The following is a 24,003-nucleotide window of genomic DNA, read 5'->3' as shown; positions in this document are numbered from 1 at the left end:
ACAGACATTAACAACTCAAAGGCACCGTACGGTCTTCAACAATGAGAAAAGCCCATACCGCATAGTCAGCTATATAAGGCCCCGAGAAGACAATGTAAAACAAATCAAACGAGAAAACTAATAAAGTATAATGAACTATAAAAGGAGGCTGTATATTGCCCTACAAGTGTCCTTTGATTATTTTTGTTGATCGGTTGTTGTCTTCTTTTTTCCTATATAGCTATTCAGAAGCCAAATATGGACAGTATAGGGGGAGGGTTTGGTGCCCGCAAACATGTTGAAATTCGTCACACTTTCTGTGTGCCTGTTCTATTGCCAGAGCCTGTAGTTCAGTGATTTTCGTGTTTTGCTGTTTTTCATATGTTTTGTTTTCGTTTATTGGTCCAAATACACAGAGATTTCTCGTAGATAATAAATGAAAATAGAAAAAAAATCACCTCCACTTTCTCAATAATAATTTTACAGTGTATTGTACTACTTTTGTGACAAATTACATCAAAATTATAGAAAACCTCATCGGCTCTAACTCAAAATATGGAAAAATCTTTATTAAGGGGGTCTTGAAATTTTTTAAACAGCTTCCGAAGTACATTTGTTTAACCTTTTTTAGCTGGACCAAATCACTGCTTTACTTCAAAATTCATGACTCAATTTTTTTACTGTGTATAATTTCATCCTCCTACTTGCAATAAAAAAAAAATAAGAAATACATTTGAAATGGGTACTAAAGAAATTGGCAGGCAACACTGTCCGCACTAGGGACTACATTCGTAAAATCTGGACTCAACAGTGTACTCGGACCTATTGTTTGGTACTAGTAAATAAAATTTCGTTTCAATAAAATTATGTCATTTTGTCATGTCGGCGCCTTTTATAAAACTTTCTATGCGGTATTGGTTTTGCTCAATGTTAAAGACCTTAAGTTACATTAACTTATAATAAAACTGCTAACATATACATCACTCGGTCTCAGGTTGAGTTTTCCTGTCTCATTTGCAAATATTCATACCACATTTCATCAATGTTGTAAATTTTATCAGTATAACAAAAATGACATTAACCATGAATATAATATAACAAAATAAGTTTTAATATAAATATAAAACTGTACATTCATTTCAATGAAGAATTGATGAAGAATTAAACATATGAATCAACCTCTTCACAACATCAAGGATTTCTTCATGGAAGAAGTGTTGATCTAAGGGAAGGTGGAATAAGAACGGTGTCGATGATATGAACAACTCCATTGGACACGGCATCATCGGCTCGGACTACAGTGGATTTTCCAACCATTACGCTTCCTATAAAGACAAAAGAATGTCAAATCAAAAATAATTATTGGATAAAAGTTAAGATTTATTTTTAAAAATCAAAAATACATATTACCTCCAAAGACTCAATATGCATATTTGCAGCTTATACCAAAGCAAAGCATGCATGTTAGTCGCTATATATACATTAAATATACACATGATTGTTGCTTAACTTATTTACAAATAACACAAGGTACAAATATTCATAACATATTTGCCGCTTATTTATATCAATCGCTTTTAACACCAAATAAACATATTAGCCAATTACCATTTTTAAAAGGTTCATAAAGAAACGGATTTCTTTCCAACCGGTTATACTTTCGAATTGGAAGCCATTGAAAACAAACTCTGTTCTGAGTATTTCCGTTTTACTCACCAAAACCGTTGTCGTCTATAATCATCATATACACAAAGAACGTACTTTTGTCATTTGAAAAAAATACACATTCTGACAAGAATATACACGGTTGTTTTTACGATAACGAATAAACAAAAATAGATTTAAATATATTATTATAAACAAACCTCCACTAATGGTGATTGTGACTGGTTTTCCTTCTACTGTTGTTGCTGACATTCCATTGGTTAACCCGGCGCTATAGAAGGTTCCAGAGACTACGTGATATGTCAAGACGTCGGCCAAAGCTGTCTTGTTTTTTAAAAGATTGGCCAATACTCCAGCGGGCAATTTTGCGAAGGCTTCATTTGTGGGAGCAAACAGTGTGAATGGACCATCGCCTAGAAAAAAAAAACATTTTGTAAAATATATTGCTTGATTCAATGTTGCTTTTTAAAAAGCCACATATATAAATAACACAATAGCGATATGAAACTATGACACAGTTACAGCAATCGATCGTGTTCCGAATGGCCTATAAAAAAAAGACAGAGATACTAAATTGAAATCAAAGTAAAACTCGATTCATTTAGAATTTATTATAATCTTTTTGGGGGGGTATTAGATGGATCTTAAGTTGAAACTATTGATCAGTTTGCCATTGATAAACATTTGTTCTAGAAAATGACATGTTTACCTGAGAGCGTTTGTACGAGATCAGCGGCCTTGACAGCTGTTAGGAGAGTAGACAACTTAGGGTCCATTCCAACCAATCCAGTTACTGGCACCAATGGTAAAGGAAACATGACTCTATCGATGACATGGATGACTCCATTGGTGGCATTCTGGTCTGGCAATACGACAGGGCTTCCTGTTGCTGTAATCACCTGTCAATTAAATACAAAATAAACTGTATCTCTGTGGCACATTTTTATATTACAGTGACAAAGGAGAAGAATGAAAAGTGTGCGAGACAAACGGTAGCTAACAGCCTCGAGCTAGTTAATCTACGCGTCTGGCGTAAATACAAAATTTAATCCTGGTATCTATGATGATTTTATCTACAGTACCCAACGCCTGTCAGCACTGGGGTTTTAAGATAGAACCCTACACGTTCTACTTCTATGTCAATTGACTAGTATTTAGCATATTCCTCTCGAAGATCGATATAGTTCTCCCACAGAAACCCGGTTTTCTCCCGTTTAGGAACGGGGCCCGTATATTTTAAACCACTTCAAACTTAAGATATCCAACTCTAGTATTGATTTATCGCGATCGTATGACATGTAAAAAAATAATTTCGTTCGGAACAAATCTTTACCCAAAAAGCGTTATGCCCTGTAGTTGAATTCATTTATTTACTGATCAAATATCGTAAATCCGTTAAAACGAGACGAATTCATTCAGGTAACAAACAAAAATGAGGAAACGACATGAACTCTAAAAGAAACGAGACCGGATACATAGGCAGAATGAAATTCTTCTACTACACCATGTAAACTAAAATTGCACACTCAGTCAAAGGGACACAACCGGAAAGAAATATTATTCTTCAATATATTCATATACTGGTATTCCCCCCGCGTTCACTCAGGTTCCTTTATCAAATTCTGGGCTTTTAAAAAAAAAATGTTTTTAACTTTCACAATGAATGTTACACATACAGAGAAAAAATAAGCTTCGTGTTTTTCTCCCTTTTCATATACAAGTTGCAAATCATACATGTATATTACTACGTGAATTTTACACTCTAGTATTAAATCCCTTACAGTTTAATTTCTATTGTTATTAAAACATTCCCAAACAATCATCTAATTACCTTTCCGCCTTGGTAAATGTTGATACGGACTTTACCCAATGGGTTTAGAGAAGGAGCGGTCAGTTCATTGGACAGCTGTGATGAAAATACTTTTCCGCTGAGCACGTGGAACTTCAGTACGTCAGCGAGCAGTTTTTTGTCCTCTTTCAACATTTTTACTACTTTAGGTGGTAATTTGGCGAAAGCATCGTCAGTTGGTCCAAACACAGTGAAGGGTCCTGAACAAAATTAAAAAACAAAAATATGAAACTACATGTTTGTCAATATTCAATTGAATGTATAGTGCAATGGCAGAGGAAAAAAGACATCAGTAGGTAAATTCTACATTTTAAAATCTAATGCATCATGGGTAATATTTTCAAAATAGTACATCATTTAAACGTTGTGATTGTCCTGGTTATCGGTACTACGATCTAGTTATTAGCGTATATATGCTGTTATATTAAATTTTTTATATGTAAAATACTGAACATTGTTCTCCGGAACCAGTCTACGTTGTGATTGACTATCAACGTTGAAAACATAGGGAAATTAACGTTATTTGTATTTTGGGGGTACGACTTTTTTCATTGATTTATGGAGATATAAACGTAAATAAGATGTTTGGAAGATGTGTGGTATACCACAAGGATAAATACAAAAAGTTCATGATTACAAAACTCGTAAGGAGACAGGCCAAAAAGTAGACAAGTACATATAAACAATATGTGAATGTCTGGATGGGGTTTGCAGAATGGAGAAGAATAGGTAAAATGTGCAGAATAAATGGCAAAACAATATCAGAGAACTAACCGAGGAATAAAAATAAGACAAAAACACGTTTAAGTTGGTATGGGAGTCTAAAATAAAAATGATAGAATTTGTTCATACTTTGCCAACACGTAGTAACTATTGATATATGTTGAAAAATATAATAAAAATGATAGATTACCGCGCATTTTTTCAAGCTACAGGACGTGACAAAATGACAAATTTTGTAAGGATTATACAGGGAAAAACGCCATTTTGTTATTAGAAACTAAACAAAATGATAGAATTGTTAAATTCTTAAGAAAAAGATAGCTTTCAGACAGTGCTTTGAGAATATCAAAAGAAAAGATAGGGTCACCGTACGTTTTTTTCCAGCTAAAATACAAAATAGGAAAATTCCATGTAGAATCCTTCAGAAAATGCACTGTGTAAGAGTTACTTCCCCTTAAAATGCCAATTTAAAAAAAATATCAAAACCACCAAAAATAATCAACATTTGCAGAGATATTTAATAATTATAAGTTATATTCTTATAAATTGGTTCTTTTAAATGATCAATCAATTTAAAAACTTCATTCCTGCATCAACTTTTGCTAACTTGATAGAAAATCAGGATCTTTGTTCTCTGTTTTCTACAATCCAAGATGGGGCCCCGGGAAGACACCCATACCACCTTAAGCATGCTTAAATGAAGAATTAGGATCCAGGCCCCTCAAATGTTGAGGCCGGTATCAGAATAGGCAGCTTCAGACGATATATGTAATATGAATGTACTTTGTTTCTTACAGAATCAACAGAGACATGTTTTTATGAACACAAGCGGCAAAGCGGGCGTGAAAACCTCTACTCTTACTTACAATTTACACAAATAATGATATTAGAAACGAAAGCAGGTAAAGTATTATATTATAATGCTTATCTTTGAAGTCCGTAAATTATGTAAATTTGCATAGTGAGATCGTTCAAAAATATGTTGTTCTTTTGTTTTTTTGCATTCAAAGTAAAATACCAAAATTACCGAACTCCGAGAAAAATTAAAATCAAACTGAAAGGTCACCATTAACATGACAAAATCAAAAAGCTTCAACATATCTAACAAATGGATAACTGTCATATTATTGACTTGATACAAACATTTTTGTCTGTAGAAAAAGGTGGAATAACCCTTCAGTAAACCTGGTTTTAAAGCTAGCTAAACAACTGATTTGTACGCGAGTCGAATATAATTTAATTGTAAAGACAGCGTTAAATTTGTGAATATAAAATACAGACCTAATAGGTAATATTGCCAAAAATAAGGATAAAAAAGTACCCACTTTGTCTTAATTACTATAAAAACAACCAACATGTGTGAACAAAGAATAAAATGCATATAGACAAAGTGCATAGGCAAAAGCGAAAAACGAGAATACAAAAATTTACCATGCAGATAGGTTCATATCGATAAATCGAAGACCAGATTTAACTATTTTTTTTGTTTAACTATACCTCCATTTGCAAGGGTGTCTGCTAGACCGGCCTCTGTCACAAACTCAACTAAGGTTTTGGCTCCTAGTTTGGTAGCTAACTGTACTAGATTATCCCCGAGAGCAGGAATGGCCAGGCAGGCAATCAAACCAAAACAAATGAGCTTCATTGTAGTTATGGTCAGTGTTTACAGTTGACCAGTGATTCTAAGTGTCCATCTAGTCAGCACTGGTCATCACTTTTATATCCATCGGTCACGAGATAAAACACTCGCGACCAGTCCACGTTTAAATCTTAAGACAGAAACAGGTGACAAGATAAAAAAAAAAGTTATATAACTGACCAACATCAAGGACTTGATAAGTTCAAGGTCAAATTCATTGGCAGCTATGTTAGATAAATACTAGTAATGTGTTTATCTTTGCAAACTTGTATCTACTTCAGTATTTAGGGTGAACCAGTTCGTACTTTTCAACTAATTTTAATATTTTGTTTCAACGTTTTACTGAAAAACCACTGTCTCAGATTATAGAAGAGTTGAACGCTTACAACATTATAGTATGTACCAGTCACAAGTCAGGAGTCTGGTGCGTCGTTTGTCTGTATAAAAAAAAAAGAAGTGGTATGAATGCCACTGAGATAGCTCTACAAAATAGACCAAAATGAAACAAAAAAAATAATTATAGGTCACCATAGAGAGTATTCGCAGTTAACTGACAGCTATATGTGTATGTCATATTTGTTTTTTGTATTGTACGTGTTTTGTTATAAATTTGACCGTTACTGTATAGTGTCTCAATTGAAATGTTTCATATGTTTCATGTCGATGCCTTTTATAGCTGACTATACATGTATGTTATTGGTCTTTTTTCTCTTTGTTGAAGGCCTTGCGGATAATATTATAATTATTACATCCACTACCTTTTGACTTTGACGGACAATTGTCTCAGTGACAAACATTCCGCTTCTTATAATTTGTGTCTTTTTAAAGCTGACAGATAAGCTCACATTTGTACCAGGGTTGAGTTCAATATCTTAGCAGCTACGTAGCTGTTATCAAAATCTATATAGCGACTAGTTTGTAGCTACACGTTCTATAGTCAAAATCTATATAGCACTACGTAGATGCTACGATATTGTCTATTGAAGTCAACCCTGTTCGCGAGATGTAAATTATATCGAACGACAAGTTGTTTTGTCTACAGTAAATATTCTTTTTACAAGAGTTCGAATGCCGTTTGTAAACAGCGTCTGTGACAACATGGACAGCGCTATGTTAATTATGATCTTCATACGGTCACTGATCATTTACGGACTTCTTTTGTAAGCTGGGAGAGGGAGATATAATGCAGTATGTTTAACGAGCTCCCTTATGTTTGTTAAACCTTCCCTTGATTAGTCGATTATTTAGGCGAATTATGTCAGAATCATATTATTTTGGTAAACGGACAAAAAGTCACAAGACATAAAGTCACAAATTTGATAGGACAAAAAGTCACAGGTTATAAACTAACAAACAATTTATTGACAATTATTTGAATATATGAGAGAAATATCTTGAGTGTATTCTTTTAATTACATTTGATTATATCAAGTGTATGAAATTGTTCATACACCTTGATAAATGAAAAGTTATTCATATATTTTTTGGCATTTTGAAGCCATTGAAGTACCTAGCCCCTTGACATTTTGTTTTCGTTATAGTTATTTAATCATTATTGAAATTTATTGAATACATTTTAATTACAAATTTGCTTCATATATATAATAGTTGAAGAAAAAAATAAAAATGAGTGGTCTAATTCAAAGAAAATAGTAGTCTGAATACTGAATTGTGACTATTTGTCCACTGACTTTTTTTTCGTGACTATGTCTGCGACTGAAATGATCAATTGACCCCCTAAGGAGTTATTGTCCTTTGTAGTCAATATTTAACAATTTTGTAAATTTTTACTAACATTTTCCACTGAAACTACTGGACCAAGTACAATATAGATAGAGATAATTGTAAGCAGCAAGAATGTTCAGTAAAGTAAGATGTACAAACACATCACCATCACCAAAACACAATTTTGTCTTGAACCCATCTGCTTCCTTTGTTTAATATTCACATAGACCAAGGCGAGCGACACAGGCTCTTTAGAGCCTCTAGTTTCTCATTCGCTTAGTAATTGGCAAGCCTATGTAGACAGTCTAAAAGTTGAGTTCATGTGAACTAATACCCATACGACAAATGAGGACATATGACATATCGTCTGTTATCATGGCCTTCATTATGTGAAATCTTTATCAATAGTATTATACTTGACCTTGTGGTGGACATAATATTACGGTAATAAGTAAGGTAGAACTACGAAATATTTGATTACTTATTTTTGGTCTTATTTTAAAGGTACATATAATACCCGTTGAATAAGGCATGTCGTAGAGTGTCAAACTGGTGCAGAATTTTGAAAACTGAGGTCAAAGGTGTCAAACGGTGTATTTCAAAACATAACAAAACCGCAATATTTGGAAGTTTTGGACAGTTCTAAGTAGTTATTATAAATACGAAATCTTTATTTTGAATTAGCTCTGTGAGTATTGCAAGGATTTAGGTGGTCATTATAGGCATGACCTGGCATTTAAGTGATGTATACCCCCGTTTCCAGCATGTATGAAAATATAGAGAAATAAAATATGAGAATGGAAATGGGGAATGTGTCAAAGAAACAACAACCTGACCATAGAACAAACAACAGCAGAGTCTTCAATGCAGCGAGACTCTTTATTTAGGGAAATTATGAAAAAAATATATATATATTCATGTACAGTAGTTGTCGTTTGTTTATGTAATAGATACGTGTTTCTCGTTTCTCGTTTTGTTTAATATATAGATTAGACCGTTGGTTTTCCCGTTTGAATGGTTTTACACTAGTAATTTTGGGGCCCTGTATATAGCTTGTTGTTCGGTGTGAGCCAAGGCTCCGTGTTGAAGGCCGTACTTTAACCTTTAATGGTTTACTTTTTAAATTGTTATTTGAATGGAGAGTTGTCTCATTGGCACTCACACCACATCTTCCTATATCTATCATATTAGATATTTAGCTATGCAACAATAGATGACAACATTTAAGAAAGTTTAAGGTAGAGATTTGTTAGAATGGTGCAAAGAACAAAGGAGAAATAAGTACTGTGACGTTTACATCCGATCCAAAGAACAAAGGAGAAATAAGTACCGTGACGGTCACATCCGGTCTAAAGAACAAAGGAGAAATAAGTACTATGACGTTCACATCCGGTCCAAAGAACAAAGGAGAAATAAGGACTGTGACGTTCACATCCGGTCCATGATGAAATTCATTACAGATTATTGAAACCCAAAAGAATGTTGGAACTATTAAATAAGTCTTGATGCATAAATATCAGTATGAACGCTATATATTAATATGTCAATCAATACAAGAGCAATATCATATTGAGAACTTGTGTCCGATTTGAAAACCGATATTTATAAATGTCAATTACAAACACACATGATTCACAATGATCTCACGGTACAATTGTGCAATCATTGCTTCTGGTGTCATTTAGATGCGCGATCAATTGATTTTCATTGCAACAGATGTGTCAGTATTAGAACCAGCTAGATTGACAAACTGTGATACATGGATGGGTTTTGTTACGACGTCTTATAATTGTTTTGTTTGCCAATTCCGATTAAAGACGACGTGAGTTATACTGCAAGTGCGTGATCAGCTGGTAGTGTGCTAGAAATAAGTTACTCAATAACTAAAGAAAGAGGTGGATGAGTCTTAAACCACAATTTGTTATGTTTGTCATCTGAGGAACATACCATATTAGAAATAAAACATAAGTGCCTAATAATTTAATTATAATACGACCCCTGAAATAGCTGTTAAGGTAGATGCATGGTATACCGCCATCTTGGATTGTACAATCACAGTACAAAATCAGTCTAGTTATTTGCCTAAATATGCAAATTTTGAGACAGATTTGCAATTCAATGGTTAGAATGTTTTTTTCAATTTAAAGAAAACTTGTTCATTAATCGTATTATACAAAATATTTTAACAAATATAATGTATTTTGGTTTTAAAATCATTTTTTTCAAATGAGCCATTTAAGGGGACAATACTCTTTTAGTACAAAATTTATACTGGGCTAAAAGGGAAATTTTTTTTTTTTACTTGTAGCAAGAAAACAAGTTTGGTGACACCACGTTTTCTTTTTATTTTCTTAAAACATATTCTGAAACCTATCTTATCACAATTTATTTCAAATTCTATCTCATAGATTTTTTTATGCACACTATATAAATGTGTTTATTCATGAACAAACTAACCAAAGTTTAGCAATTTTCAACGCCCCATAGCTTGAAAAATAGCACGGTGACCTATACTTTTTATTTAATTTTTGAAAAGAGCATAGTAAAATCTTCATTTTGGCAAATTATAAAAAAAATCTGTTTCAAAAATTATATACTTGTGATCTACCTTAACATCTTTCATTAACAAGAAGAGACGACAGAATAATTTTATATCTGCCTCTTCAGTCACTTACAGATCCGACACACAATTGCATCACAGTCTATTCAATTTGATAAAAAAAAAAAAACGCTAAGAATACTTCGTAATGGTCTTACCAATCTTATCAACCCCAGTTTGTTTGTGGGTGCACCAGGATTTTTTTTAGAATCTTTACTTGATCTGCCTTTAAAGAATAGAAATCTACCACCATTTAAAATAGATCTTCTTGTTCGTTCTACTGATTTTGAAGAATGTTTAACACTACTCAAACAAGTCTATGACACACCGATGATCAAGTTTCAAAAAAATCTATTTGGGTTCCTTAGCAAAATTTCAAAGAAAGAGCTGTAACCTTTAACCTTAAGAATTTGTACAATACTCATACCATCTCTAATCAGGGTTGTAAAGGTTTTTAATGCAAGGATATCACACACTATAAATTCCGCGGTTGTCAATCACTACCACAACAGCTGTATATTATCCACCACCGCCACAACACCTGTTGATTGTCCACCACTAGTATGCTCCCTAGTTACATCAAGGCTGGACTATGGCAATGCATTGTTGTACGGTACTAACACCACATTATCAGTAAATTGCAGCGGGTCCAAAACATAGCAGCACGTTTGATAACACGAAAAAGGAAATTTGACTCAATTACGCCTTTTTTTATATCGCTACACTGGCTACCCATACATAACCGCTGCCAATACAAACGAAAAACATCGGTTCACTTTACTAGTTTCATGCCAACTCCTAGAGATGTTCCGAAAAAGACCGGGAAAAAATTACGTCCCCTTAACAAAAGTCCGGGAAAAGGTAATTTACCTTGTATTTTAGCAGTACACTTCCGGGCACGTAAATTTGAAAACATAGAAAAAAGTTTAAAAAAAATATTATATGCTTGAGATGGACTAAATATGTTACGAACATAACAAATTTGATAAATTTAAACAATGTCTGCGATCTGACGGCCTGGAAGGCACGTTTTCAAGAGAAATCGTTGGGGAATCCAGGTAGGTCAATTTCCTTATTTATAGTTAGCAGAAAAATGGCGTCTAGTTAGTTGCCTTTTTGTTTCTTAGTATGGATAGTAAAATTTGGTATTTTTACTTAGTCGTTTAAATCACTCGAAACTAGGTGAGACATGCACAGAAGTGATAGATATGCATTATAAATATAGAAAATTTAATATTTTAATCAACAAAAAATAAAATAAAAAAATTGTTTCATATCCCCAAGCGCCTGTGGTTTATGTGTTACATATTTGTTTTTCGTTCATTTTTTTTACATAAATAAGGCTGTTAGTTTTCTCGTTTGAATTGTTTTACTTTGTCTTATCGGGGCCTTTTATAGCTGATTATGTGATATGGACTTTACTCATTGTTGAAGGCCGTACGGTGACCTATAGTTGTTAATGTCTGTGTCAGTTTGGTCTTTTGTGGATAGTTGTCTTATTGGCAATCATAGCACATTCGTCGACTTGATATCTAATTGTACTGCTTAATCATATAATAGATAAATTGAGAATGTATATATGCATGATATGCAAATGGTATTTTTATGATAAAATACTTCGTTATTTAGCCGAAAACTGTCATTTTATTTGTTTCTGTTAATTTTCAAAAAGTGTGTTACTATAATAAACATTACACAGTAAGCGTTTATCACCTTCACTAACAAAAAGCTTTGATTCCTTTTGTTCTATTTCAACTTGGTTTCCGCTTAATTTTGTCACTTAAATATACATTTTCTCTTACATTTACCATCTTTCGGAATGTTCACAAAGTCACGAAGATATGTTGAATAAGCTCACAAACCGAGATCTTTTCATGCACTTAAATTAAAAAGGCACATGCACTTCACTGTTGTGACTATTCATAGTCATTGCATGTTTTTTTATTTCATTTTTTAATCAGCATTAGGAATCCTTCATATTTTTCAGATTATACTATTATAACATGTACATATGGAAGCAATGTTGGACTGGGTTAGGTGCTTTGATTCTTGTTTTATGTGGTATAATTATCAGATATGTTCCTTATGTCGTAACTACAATACCCTTTCCCTTTCCCGAATGCGACCTACTGAATTAGACTGTTTACCGGATTTGTAATAACATAAGCAACACAATGGGTGACATATATGGAGCAGGATCTCCTCCAGTTTCTGGTGGGGTTCGTGTTGCTTAGTCTATAGTTTTCTGTGTTGTGTCTTCTGTACTATTATTTGTCTATTTGTCTTTTTAATGTTAGCAATGGCGTTGTTAGTTTATGAGCTTGACTCTCCCTCTGGTATCTTTCGTCCCTCTTTTACAGAAGTATTTTATATCAAATGTTCTTCCAATGTTTCCCTAACTGCTGCAAAAAACACAGTTTAGTGTTACCTTTGCCTCCAAATATGTCACTGAAATAACAACTTTTCAACCAAAACTTAGTGAAAACTAAGGAGCAATTATTTATACATGGAAGTTTTGAACGACATTGACTGGCTATACAGCCCTTGTACGGTCGGCTAAATCTATTTCTATGTGTCACAGTAAAATGATAACAGACATAAAAGTTATAAAGGTTTTTAGATATACTATACATGCTATATGCGTTAATGATTATTTTCCGTGCGTGTTTAAACGATGTGAAGGTGTATTGTCAAACCATAACCATGATAGTAATACTATGCATATTGTCTATACATCTTTAAAGCGTTTTATAAAGATTTTTTGTCATTTCTCGCATTTCTATTTAATATTATTTACATATATTTTTGATATATAAAGTGATAGGTTTTTAAATCAACAATCTGTTTTTATTTTTACAACAAATAAGTACTTTGTTGGATTTTTTACGATACATTTTACTGCTGAGTTAATGGCCCAAAAACTTTAAACATTTTAAAATATGTGCGTCTTTGTAATGAAATCTACACTTAATTGCAGCCTCTTACTTTTGTCCGGGGTTATAGGACTAATTTGTGTTACATGTTTGGTAAGTGACACACATTTGTTCAATTCTGTATCTTAAACGTTCTTCGTTGATAATGTTGTTGTAACATAAAAAAAAGAATTGCAGATTTCAGAAATAGTCTTCTAAAACATATAAATGCAATGAATATCTATTTTATTTGAAATACATGTTAAAATACATAAATAAACTCATCATAGATACCAGGAATGAAATTTTATATTTACGCCAGTCGCGCGTTTCGTCTACAAAAGACTCGTCAGTGACGCTCGAATCAAACATGTTTAAAAAGACCTAAAAAAGTACAAAGTTGAAGAGCATTGAGGACCAAACATTCTTAAATGTTTTGCCAAATACAGCTAAGGTAATCTATTTCTGAGGTATACAAGCCCTAGTATTTCAAAAATTCAAAGTTGTTAATAGTTAATTTATAAATATGAACATATCAATGATAACTCAAGTCAACACAGAAGTGCTTACTACTGTCCTGGGTATTAAAATTAAAACTCAAACAGCAGCACTGATCATAAATACCAGGTTTTAAATTTGATATTTAAGCCAGACGCGCATTTCGTCTACAAAAGACTTTTCAGTGACGCTCGATAAGACCAAATAATTATATATAAATATACTAAATAAATAAATGATTTGGAAAATACGTTGAAGGTATAAAAAGTCATGAGAATTCCGAATGCAATAAGGTTCTATCCGGGCACTCTGGTTCTAAACCCTGGTTCCATCTGGGTTGTTTGGTTCTGAACCTTGGTTCTTTGGTTCGAAACCATGGTAACTGGTTCAACATCCGGGTTGTTTGGTTATAGCAACCCGAATTCCTGGTTCCATCTGGGTTCTTTTCTAGATTATTCTAATGTTCCCGTTGAACTTGAAGAAGATAACCACAAGTATCCGAATAAAAAGGTAAAGTAGGTCAAAGACGCTAAAATTGTTTTATAACATTAAACATTTCAGGATCGACGGTTAAAGAAGCTGTAAGGTATTTATTTTCTCTTTCTAATGATTAGGAAACTAGATAAAAATAAAGCATCGTTTAGATTTTAAAAATAAATCGAAATGGTTAATTATATCGAACATTATTTTATTTAATTCAGTCGTTCTGTTTTTATTTATTTCCTTTAATATTTCTAGACGTTTTAAAACAACAAAATTTGGAGACCTGTCGTTCAATTGGCCAACGATATATGCATCTAGCCACTTCACCAGTTGACGAATTGCATATATATTTAAATGCACATTTAAAGTTCGAATGCATTTTATTTAATAGCCGCTTTGTAATAATATCAGATTTGATAGAAATACGTGTGAAGTATATAATATGTAACAAATCGTTTTGTTCAAAACGGAATCTTAAAAGACATTTAAAAAGAAAGTGATGATCAATTTAAGTTTAATTGAAAAATAAGTTATAAAATATAACAATAAATTTGTCAAATTTGATACTACTTGTGAAATATTATTAAGGCATGCATATAATCATTATAGGCCAAAAAGAATCACTTCAAAATGAAGATTGAATATTTTTATAATAAAATTGTGTGTGTGTGTGTATTAATGACAGTGCTGGTGGAATGCGTAGCACCAGCACACTAGTCAGAACTTCTGTGTTGGTACCATAGAAAAGGAACATAAACTGCGGAGTTACTCTAGTCCGTTCGTCCCGAACGTATAAAAAAAAAGGGTTCCGTTGTTTTAACTTTAGTGGCCTCAATCAAATACTACAAAACTTATACACAAAATAAAAAGAAGATGTGTCATAAGTGCCAATAAGAACACTCCACAAAAGACTAAATGATACAGAAATTAACAGCTATAAGTCACCCTACGGCCTTCGACAATGAGCAAAGTCCGTACCGCATAGTCAGTTATAAAAAGCAATGAGAAAGAAACGGACAAATTATGTACAAAAAATGAACAAAAACAAATATGTAACACATAAACAAACGACAATTCATGAATTAGAGTCTCCTGACTTGGGACAGGTACATACAAACAGAATGCGGCGGATTAAACTTGCTAGCAGGATCCCCACCCTTCACCTCATGTGGCATGAGCGCCAAAGAAGAACTCTCCACAAGAGACCAGGTAGCACAGAAATTAACAACTATATGTCACCATACGGCTTTCAACAATGAGCAAATAGGTATAGAAGATGTTGTATGAGTGCCAATGAGACAAATCTCTATATCCAAATAACAATTTATAAAAGTAAACCATTATAGGTCAACGTACGGCCTTCATACGGAGCCTTTGCTCTCACCGAACCACAAGCTATAAAGGGCCCAAAAACTACTAGTGTAAAACAATTCAATGGAGAAAACCAACGGTCTAATCTAAATAAAATAAACGAGAAACGAGAAAAACGTATAAATTACACAAACAAACGATAACTACTGTACATCAGATTCCTGACTTAGGACAGGTGCAAACATTTGCAGCTGGATGAAACATTATTATAACATCACAACATAGAAAAAAACACGATAAAACGAAATTCAAACGAGGAAAGCAATGGACAAATGTATAGGCCACTGACTTGCGACCGGCACATGCATACTAAATATAGGGCGGGGTTGAACATGTTAGCGGGGTCTTCACCATCTCCCTAACCTAGCTGGGACAATGGTTATTTCCACATACAAAAAAAATGAATTTGAAATTTGGTAGCGTCACTTTTACCGTTCAAGAGTTATCATGTTCCTTTAAAAACATAGAAAATGCTGAATTAGCGTTTTCGTTCTTTTAAATAAGTTTGACTCAATCAAATTTTATAAACCTTATACGTAATGCGTATTACCCCATAACACGCTCTATCAAGTTCGATATTTGGTGGTGTTACTGTTCAAGAGTTATTAGATATAAGAAGTTGGTACTAGTACTAATGATACAGATATCAACACGTAGACTAAAGATAGGAAAGATCATGCTTAATCTGTTGTTTCTGTTCTTTAACTTTAGTTGCCTCAACCAAATGTTTTGAAACTTATACACAATGCTTATGGTCAATTAACAGTCAAAATTACGTGAATCCTGTTTCTATATGTGGAGTTTACTTGTGTTTTCTTTTCACAAGCAGGGGCATCTGTGGCCCATAGACATATTGTACATTTATTTCAGTAAACGGTTTATTTACTTCGTTTGGCTTCTACTTCTATTAGAATTAACTTGCATATTTTTTTAGGATTGCGGTGCAGTTTGATAACAGACAGTGACCAGCATAAAAAAGTGTTTCACTAGATTGAGCTCTTTGTCTAAGTGTACTTTAAAGGTTCTTCGCACTGAGTTCAGTTTATTGACATGCGTATACCTTCATGTGATTTTTAAGATGCTTAAACAGACTATCCATATCAACATGTCCATCAAATGAAATCCAAGGTAAAATGATTGAACCATTTTGAATTATCAATCTATCACAACTTGCAGTACATGGTGCTACTAGAGCAGTAAATATTCTTTCTAATTTTCACAGCAATAAAAATATTTAGTTTTCATTTGATCAAAACATTCTTCATATCAAAAATTGAGAATGGGAATGTGAAATGTGTTTAAGAGACAGTAACATGACAAAAAAGCAAAAAGCAGTCAAAGGTCACCAATGGGTTTTTAACAAAGTGAGAAAATCCCTCGCCCGGCGGCGGACTTCAAAATGTGTACTAGTTCAAACTCCAATACATAAAACCGATCTTACAATTAAAAATATACAAATATAACTAAATATTTAATAAAAATATAAAAATATTAGATATGAGTGCAATCAGAAGATTCTCCATATACTTCAAACATAATATACAAGTTGTACAATGAGGGCAAAGGTCAAGATCATATAAAGTTTCTCGTGCCACAAGACATCTTATGACAATACATTTTCATGCTACATATTCAGAAGCAAGCTAGGTCAATTTAGAATTATACTTCTAGGTCAGGGTAATATACAAAGGAACACACTGTATACATCATGATGATACACCCACACTGCATAGGTCAAGAGTCAAAAAGTCATAGTCTGGTCAGGAGTTCCATGCCAAAAAAAACCCACAAAGCAGTCCTGCACGAAATTTCATAACGTATCAATGTCTCATAGCATGATGCACTACACATGCCGAATACAGCAAACATAGGTCAGGGACAGAAACAGAAGACATGTATCTAAACTCAATAGAACAGTACTTGTATTTCAGGTCACTATATGCAAGTGCCTTCAACATAGAACATAAACTCTCGCAACAATTCAAAGTTAAAACGTCTTTCACAAAAGTTTGAGCAGGATTTTTTGCAACGATTACCTTACCACTGTTAATCGAAAATCGGATCTTAAAACTAGGGTTTACCATTATTTCTAACCTTACCATGTGATATCACTATGGTAAACTGATAGAAACACTTGATGCAGTCATGAAATTGAATATTTGCAAAAGTACGAAGAGAACAATACAAGACAGAGTAAGAAACAAATGAAAGTAATTATACATACGAACTTTTTATCACAATGCACAAACAAGAAACCGTAGTTTTCATTCATTTTATTCATTTAAAATGTACGCTCTCGTTAAACAATGGAAATTAACGCTGTATATTTATATAAACGATCAATCTTGTAAATATATAAATAAATGGAGTCAATACTTGTCTAAACATATGAACTACTGTTGATACAGTTATACTCTTGTGTTTCCTTGTTATGATTATATTTTTGATATTTAAAATTCTTTTAATTAAATTGTTACAATTTTATTGTCTTATTCATGTCTGAATTAAATAAATCATAAATAAACTTATACATGTAGATAGAATCATAATTAAAGGCAACAGTAACAAAGAGAGGCACGGTAGTATATCCTTGCCAATAAGCGATTGTGATAGCATTTTTAGACTTTTTACCACTTTCTAACACTGGCAAAATTCTATATGATTAGTTAACTGAAGTTCTTTTATTATACTATTCAGAAATGAATTTGAATATGTATTATGACCGTTTACTTTTTTTGATATTTTTAAAAATCTATGGCCACTTGTGCTTTTATGTGTTTCATCATACAGTTAATTCAAAATTTTAATATAATCTCAAAAATTCATTTCCACCTGTATGTAAAGTGATTTTATATTTTTCTATACCTGATTCACCCCTCAGTTCGGGAAAGTATGTTCAGTTGATACTGTTTTTTATGCCCCACCTACGATAGTAGAGGGGCATTATGTTTTCTGGTCTGTGGCTCCGTTCGTTCGTCCGTTCGTTCGTTCGTTCTTTCGTCCGCAGGTTAAAGCTTTTGGTCAAGGTAGTTTTTGATAAAACTGAAGTCCAATCAACTTGAAACTTAGTAAACTTGTTGCTCATGATATGATCTTTTTAATTTTAAAGCCAAATTAGACTTTTGATCCCAATTTCACGGTCAACTGATCATAGAAAATGAAAGTGAGAGTTTCAGGTTGAATTTTTTGGTCAAGGTAGACTTTGATGAAGCTGAAATCCAATCAACTTGAAACTTAGTACACTTGATGATTATGATATGACCTTTTAAATTTAAAGCCAACTTAGACTTTTGATCCAATTTCACGGTCCATGGAACATGGAAAATGATAGTGCCAGTGGGGCATCCGTGTACTTTGGACACATTCTTGTTTGTCCAATCACACTGTTCAGATACATTGATTGAAGTACGGTACACAACAGGGAAACCTTAATTCCTGAATACAAGTACTACCGTGCTATCTATTCCGAAAGTCATCAATCGATTAAGACAAAACAAATCCGGGTTTATAAACTAAAAATGAGGGGGAAATGCGCTGTTACTTTATGACTGTTTATCTTTTATGCCAAACTTTTTCACAATTCGAAATATAAAAAAATTGACAAATTGACAAACAGAATATTTGCGTGTTCAAAGTTAGGTTGATTAGTATATTATTACAGAAATCACATGTTGTCGGTGCCATGGATGGAATGCACATCGCCTTAATCTTTAAAAGTCTTCAACGACCTAATGAATAGCCATTGGAAATGTCGTTATATCATGATATGAGACATACTGCTACATGCAAAACAAAAACTCACCATAGATACCAGGATTATATTTTGTAATTACACCAGACGCACGTTTCGTCTACAAAAGACTAATCAGTGACGCTCGAATACAATAAATTTAAAAGGGTCAAATAAAGTACAAGGTTGAAGTGCATTGCGGAGAGGACCACAATTCATAGAAGTTTTGCCAAATACAGCTAGGATAATCTATTCCTGAGGCAGAAAATCCTTAGAATTTAAAAAATTCAAAATTGTAATAACCAGTTTACTTTTAAATATGACAATATCAATGATAATTCATGTCAGCACAGAAGTGCTGACTACTGGGCTGGTGATACCCCCGGGGAATTAAATCTCCACCGGCATCGACCAAGACATATAAAAACTGGACATAACCATCAGAATATTAAATTTGGATCATGTTTGATAATCTATAACAATTATTTCGGATACGTTTCATAGTTACATAAGATATAAAGAGTGCATTTCTTTCTAACACAAACGATGTAAACGGCTAAGCGTGCGCATGCTTTGATCATTTGTTTCTAACACACATGTTCTATGCACTCGCTAGAAATGCGTGGATAGTTTGTCTTCATCGTTCATAAGTTAGAACGCTACAATTATTTCAAACTTCAATCTGATTAAACGATTTATTTGTTTCTACATTTGATTTGTAAAAAAAGTCTGTTTGCCAACAACATGTGCATGCATAATTGAAAGTACAAACAGGATCAGTAAACAAAGATCAAACGATGTATTTGTTTCTACTTTTATAGCTTTTAGAAACCAAAAACAAACGTCACACAACGTATACAAAATTTTGGTTAGAAAGAAATGCACTCTTAGTAAACAAAAGACCGACTGGTCCGCTTCTTTTGATGATTATACGATTCACTTGATAGGTTTTTCTAGTTTTTCTTAATTTGTATACTTCTTAAAGATGCATAGCATTTAAACACTGATTAACTGCATGTGACTTTGATTTATCCATAACGAACTGTTATCAAACATTTTTGTTTTACCACCCGTTAAGACGTAATTATGATTTAAGATTTGCTTGACTAATTTGCAATAAAGCTGTGTTAGATGTTTCTCTATGTTGGTCCTCATAAATTTTATGCATTTAAAAAATCTCTAGACTATGTCGAGATAGTATGTAGGACGAAAAACGAACACATTAATATGTTGTAGCAGTTATGAGAAAACAAAAATTCAACTTTAATGTACATACTTTCCGGGCCAGTGATGTAACTTCGTATATCTAACCTCATGGTTACTTTTTAGATTGATGAGATATTTTGACATAACGATATGAAGACAAAAATGTCATTGTTTATATGAACTGATGTTCTACAAATAAAAGAGGGACGAAAGATACCAAAGGGACAGTCAAACTCGTCAATCTTAAACAAACTGACAACGCCATGGCTAAAAATGAAAAAGACAAACAGAAAAACAATAGTACACATGACGTCGACACAACATAGAAAACTAAAGAATAAACAGGTATTCCTTCAAACTGGAACATTTAGGATTACCAATTCCTAACAAATTTTCACAACACAGCTTAGGTAATCTATTTCTGAGGTATAAAATCCCATGTATTAAAAAATTCAACGTTTTGTTAACAGTTAACTTATAATTATAAACATATCAATGATAACGCAAGTCAACACAGAGGTGCTGACTACCGGGATGAAGATACTCTCGGTGAATTAAAACTCTATAGGCAGTGGCATCGAACCATGGTCAGTGGTTGTAAATATACTGATCATAGATAACAGGATTGAAATTTTATATATATTCCAGACGCGCGTTTCGTCTACAAAAGATTCATCAGTGACGCTCGAATCAAAATTTTTAAAAAGGCCAATAAAAAAATATATACATAAACGGAGTCCATACTTGTCTAAACATATGAATAACTCTATCGATACAGTTAAACTTGTGTTTCCTTGTAATGTTTTTTTTTTATATTTAAAATTCTTTTAATTAAATTATTAAAACTATATTGTGTACTTCATGTCTGGAGTCAATAAATCAATCGATATACATGTTTTTGAAGGTAACAGTAGTTAAGGGGGCACGATAGTATTTCAGGATTCAAATTTTATATTTATGCCAGACACGCGTTTCGTCTACAAAAGACTCATCAGTGATGCTCAAATAAAAAAGATTTAAAAAGGTCAAATAATAAATATACACATAAAAGGAATCAACACTTGTTTAGACATATGAAAAACTCTGTCAATAGAGTTATACTAGTTTTTCCTTGTTATTTTTTTTTTAATATTTTCTTTTATATGAATTGTTACAATTATAATGTGTTATTCGTGTCTGGAGTCAATAAATCTAAACATAAATGTATAGAGAGAATGATAAATAAAGGCAACAGTAGTTAAGGGGACACATATGATTTTGTTTTATCCATAACGAACTTTTATCAAACATTTTTGTTTTACCACCCGTTCAGACGTAATTATGAATTAATTGACTAAATTGCAATAAAGCTGCGTTAGATGTTTCTCTTTTTTGGTCCTCATAAATTTTATGCATTAAAAAGATCTCTAGACTATGTCGAGATAGTATGTAGGACGAAAAACGAACACATTAATATGTTGTAGCAGTTATGAGAAAACAAAAATTCAACTTTAATGTACATACTTTCCGGGCCAGTGATGTACATTCCTATATCTAACCTCATGGTTATATTTTAGATTGGTGAGATATTTTGACATAACGATATGAAGACTAAAATGTCATTGTTTATATGAACTGATGTTCTACAAATAAGTATTCCTTCAAACTGGAACATGTAGGATTACCAATTCCTAACAAATTTTCAAAACACAGCTTAGGTAATCTATTTCTGAGGTATAAAAGCCCATGTATTAAAATTCAAAGTTTTGTTAACAGTTAACTTATAATTATAAACATATCAATGATAACTCAAGTCAACACAGAGGTGCTGACTACTGGGATGAAGATACTCTCGGGGAATTAAAACTCTACAAGCAGTGGCATCGACCCATGGTCAGTGGTTGTAAATACACTGATCATAGATAACAGGATTGAAATTTTATATCTACGCCAGACGCGCGTTTCGTCTACAAAAGATACATCAGTGACGCTCGAATCAAAATTTTTAAAAAGGCCAAAAAAATTAATATATACATAAACGGAGTCCATACTTGTCTAAACATATGAATAACTCTATCGATACAGTTAAACTTGTGTTTCCTTGTAATGTTTTTTTTTATATTTAAAATTCTTTAAATTAAATTATTAAAACTATATTGTGTACTTCATGTCTGGAGTCAATAAATCAATCGATATACATGTTTTTGAAGGTAACAGTAGTTAAGGGGGCACGGTAGTATTTCCGGATTCAAATTTTATATTTATGCCAGACGCGCGTTTCGTGTATAAAAAACTCTGTCAATAGAGTTATACTAGTGTTTCCTTGTTATGTTTTATTTAATAATTTCTTTTATTTAAATTGTTACAATTATAATGTGTTATTCATGTCTGGAGTCAATAAATCTAAACATAAATGTATAGAGAAAATGATAAATAAAGGCAACAGTAGTTAAGGGGGCACGGTAGTATTTCCTAGCCCATAAGCGATAATGATAGCCTTTTGAGAATGTTTAACACTTTCTAACACTGCCAAAAAAATCTATATTAACTGTTAATTGAAGTACTTTTATTATACTCTTCAGAGTGAATTTGATATGTATCAAGACCGTTTACTTTTTTTTTATATCTTTAAAAACCTGAGCCTACTAGTGCTTTTATGTGTTTAATCATGCAGTAATACAGTGGTAAACAAAAATCTCAAAAAATAATTTTTAGTTGTTGTTTATTAAATTATTTCCTATTTTTCTACACCTGATTCATCCCTCAGTTTGGGAAAGTATTTTCAATTGATACTGTTTTTTTTGTCCGATATGTAGACTAAAATGTCGTTGTTTACATGTATATGCACTCTGTCTGATGTTCTAAAAATAAGTATTCCTTCAAACTGGAAGAATGAATACATTTGAATGTAAACTTATAAACGATTGACTAATGTTGATTGCGTGTTTACGTGTTTATTAAATATACTTTAACAACTGTTCCGTATCAAATTAAGAGTTTATTATTGTTTACATTACCAATTCAGTGTACTGATTTAACTTGAAAACGAGTACATAGACCCCTTAGTCTGATTAGACATCTGTATTAAGAAAATAATATCTCAGTAGACAATGTGTAATATTTATATTATTTGAATGATAATGCACTAAAGTAACACAGTTTTAAAAATCACGAAAAATAATAAAGAAAAAAAAAGAAAAATATCAAATTAACAACAAATACCGATGAATAAAACCAAAAAAACGAAACAAAATATAAAAATAAACGAAACGAAAAAAAACTTATCTAACAACACATAGAAAAGACACACGTCTGACTCTTCTAACAACCCAAAATTTAATTTGATTCTTATGAATAAAACAGTACATACACGAAGGACAAACATATAAACAGCTACAAGACTAAAAATATCAAAACGATATAACAGTGCCAGACCATCTGCAAAACAATGTCTTAATTTTTCCAAAAAAAGGGGGAATTCATAAGAATATTAACACAAATATTGAGGGTTTTCATATTCATTTGTAAATATAGTTGTTTTCTTCATTTATTGTAAGTAAAAGAAAGCATCAAAGGCTTTCAAATGGAAAACAAAGTAACGATATTTTAACATGGAAGTAAATATCCACCTAACTTATTTTCATC

General features: G+C 32.5%; 1 protein-coding gene across 1 annotated transcript; it reads right to left on the bottom strand.

Moving 5' to 3' along the window:
- Positions 1–1,071: 1,071 nt before the first annotated feature.
- LOC134710069 (protein sll1483-like) lies at positions 1,072–5,997 on the bottom strand. The gene is made up of 5 exons (XM_063570244.1): positions 5,714–5,997; positions 3,476–3,693; positions 2,354–2,543; positions 1,845–2,057; positions 1,072–1,304 (listed from the first exon to the last, which is right to left on the bottom strand). The coding sequence occupies exons 1-5, from the start codon at positions 5,859–5,861 to the stop codon at positions 1,183–1,185; spliced, it is 891 nt and encodes a 296-aa protein (XP_063426314.1). The 5' UTR covers positions 5,862–5,997; the 3' UTR covers positions 1,072–1,182.
- Positions 5,998–24,003: the final 18,006 nt, after the last annotated feature.

The sequence above is a fragment of the Mytilus trossulus genome, chromosome 3 (genome assembly GCF_036588685.1).
Source record: "Mytilus trossulus isolate FHL-02 chromosome 3, PNRI_Mtr1.1.1.hap1, whole genome shotgun sequence".
In the NCBI taxonomy this organism is placed as follows: Eukaryota; Metazoa; Mollusca; class Bivalvia; order Mytilida; family Mytilidae; genus Mytilus; species Mytilus trossulus.
Note: the sequence above shows the minus strand (reverse complement) of the source record. Positions and strands in the feature narration are given on the sequence as shown.

Excerpts from the sequence above, each read along its gene's own strand:
- LOC134710069 (XM_063570244.1), bottom strand. The coding sequence starts at position 5,861 with ATGAAGCTCATTTGTTTTGGTTTGATTGCCTGCCTGGCCATTCCTGCT. Across the intron at positions 3,694-5,713 it reads AGACACCCTTGCAAATGGAG|GACCCTTCACTGTGTTTGGA; the intron begins GTATAGTTAAAC and ends AATTTTGTTCAG. Across the intron at positions 2,058-2,353 it reads TCTCGTACAAACGCTCTCAG|GCGATGGTCCATTCACACTG; the intron begins GTAAACATGTCA and ends TTTTTTTTCTAG.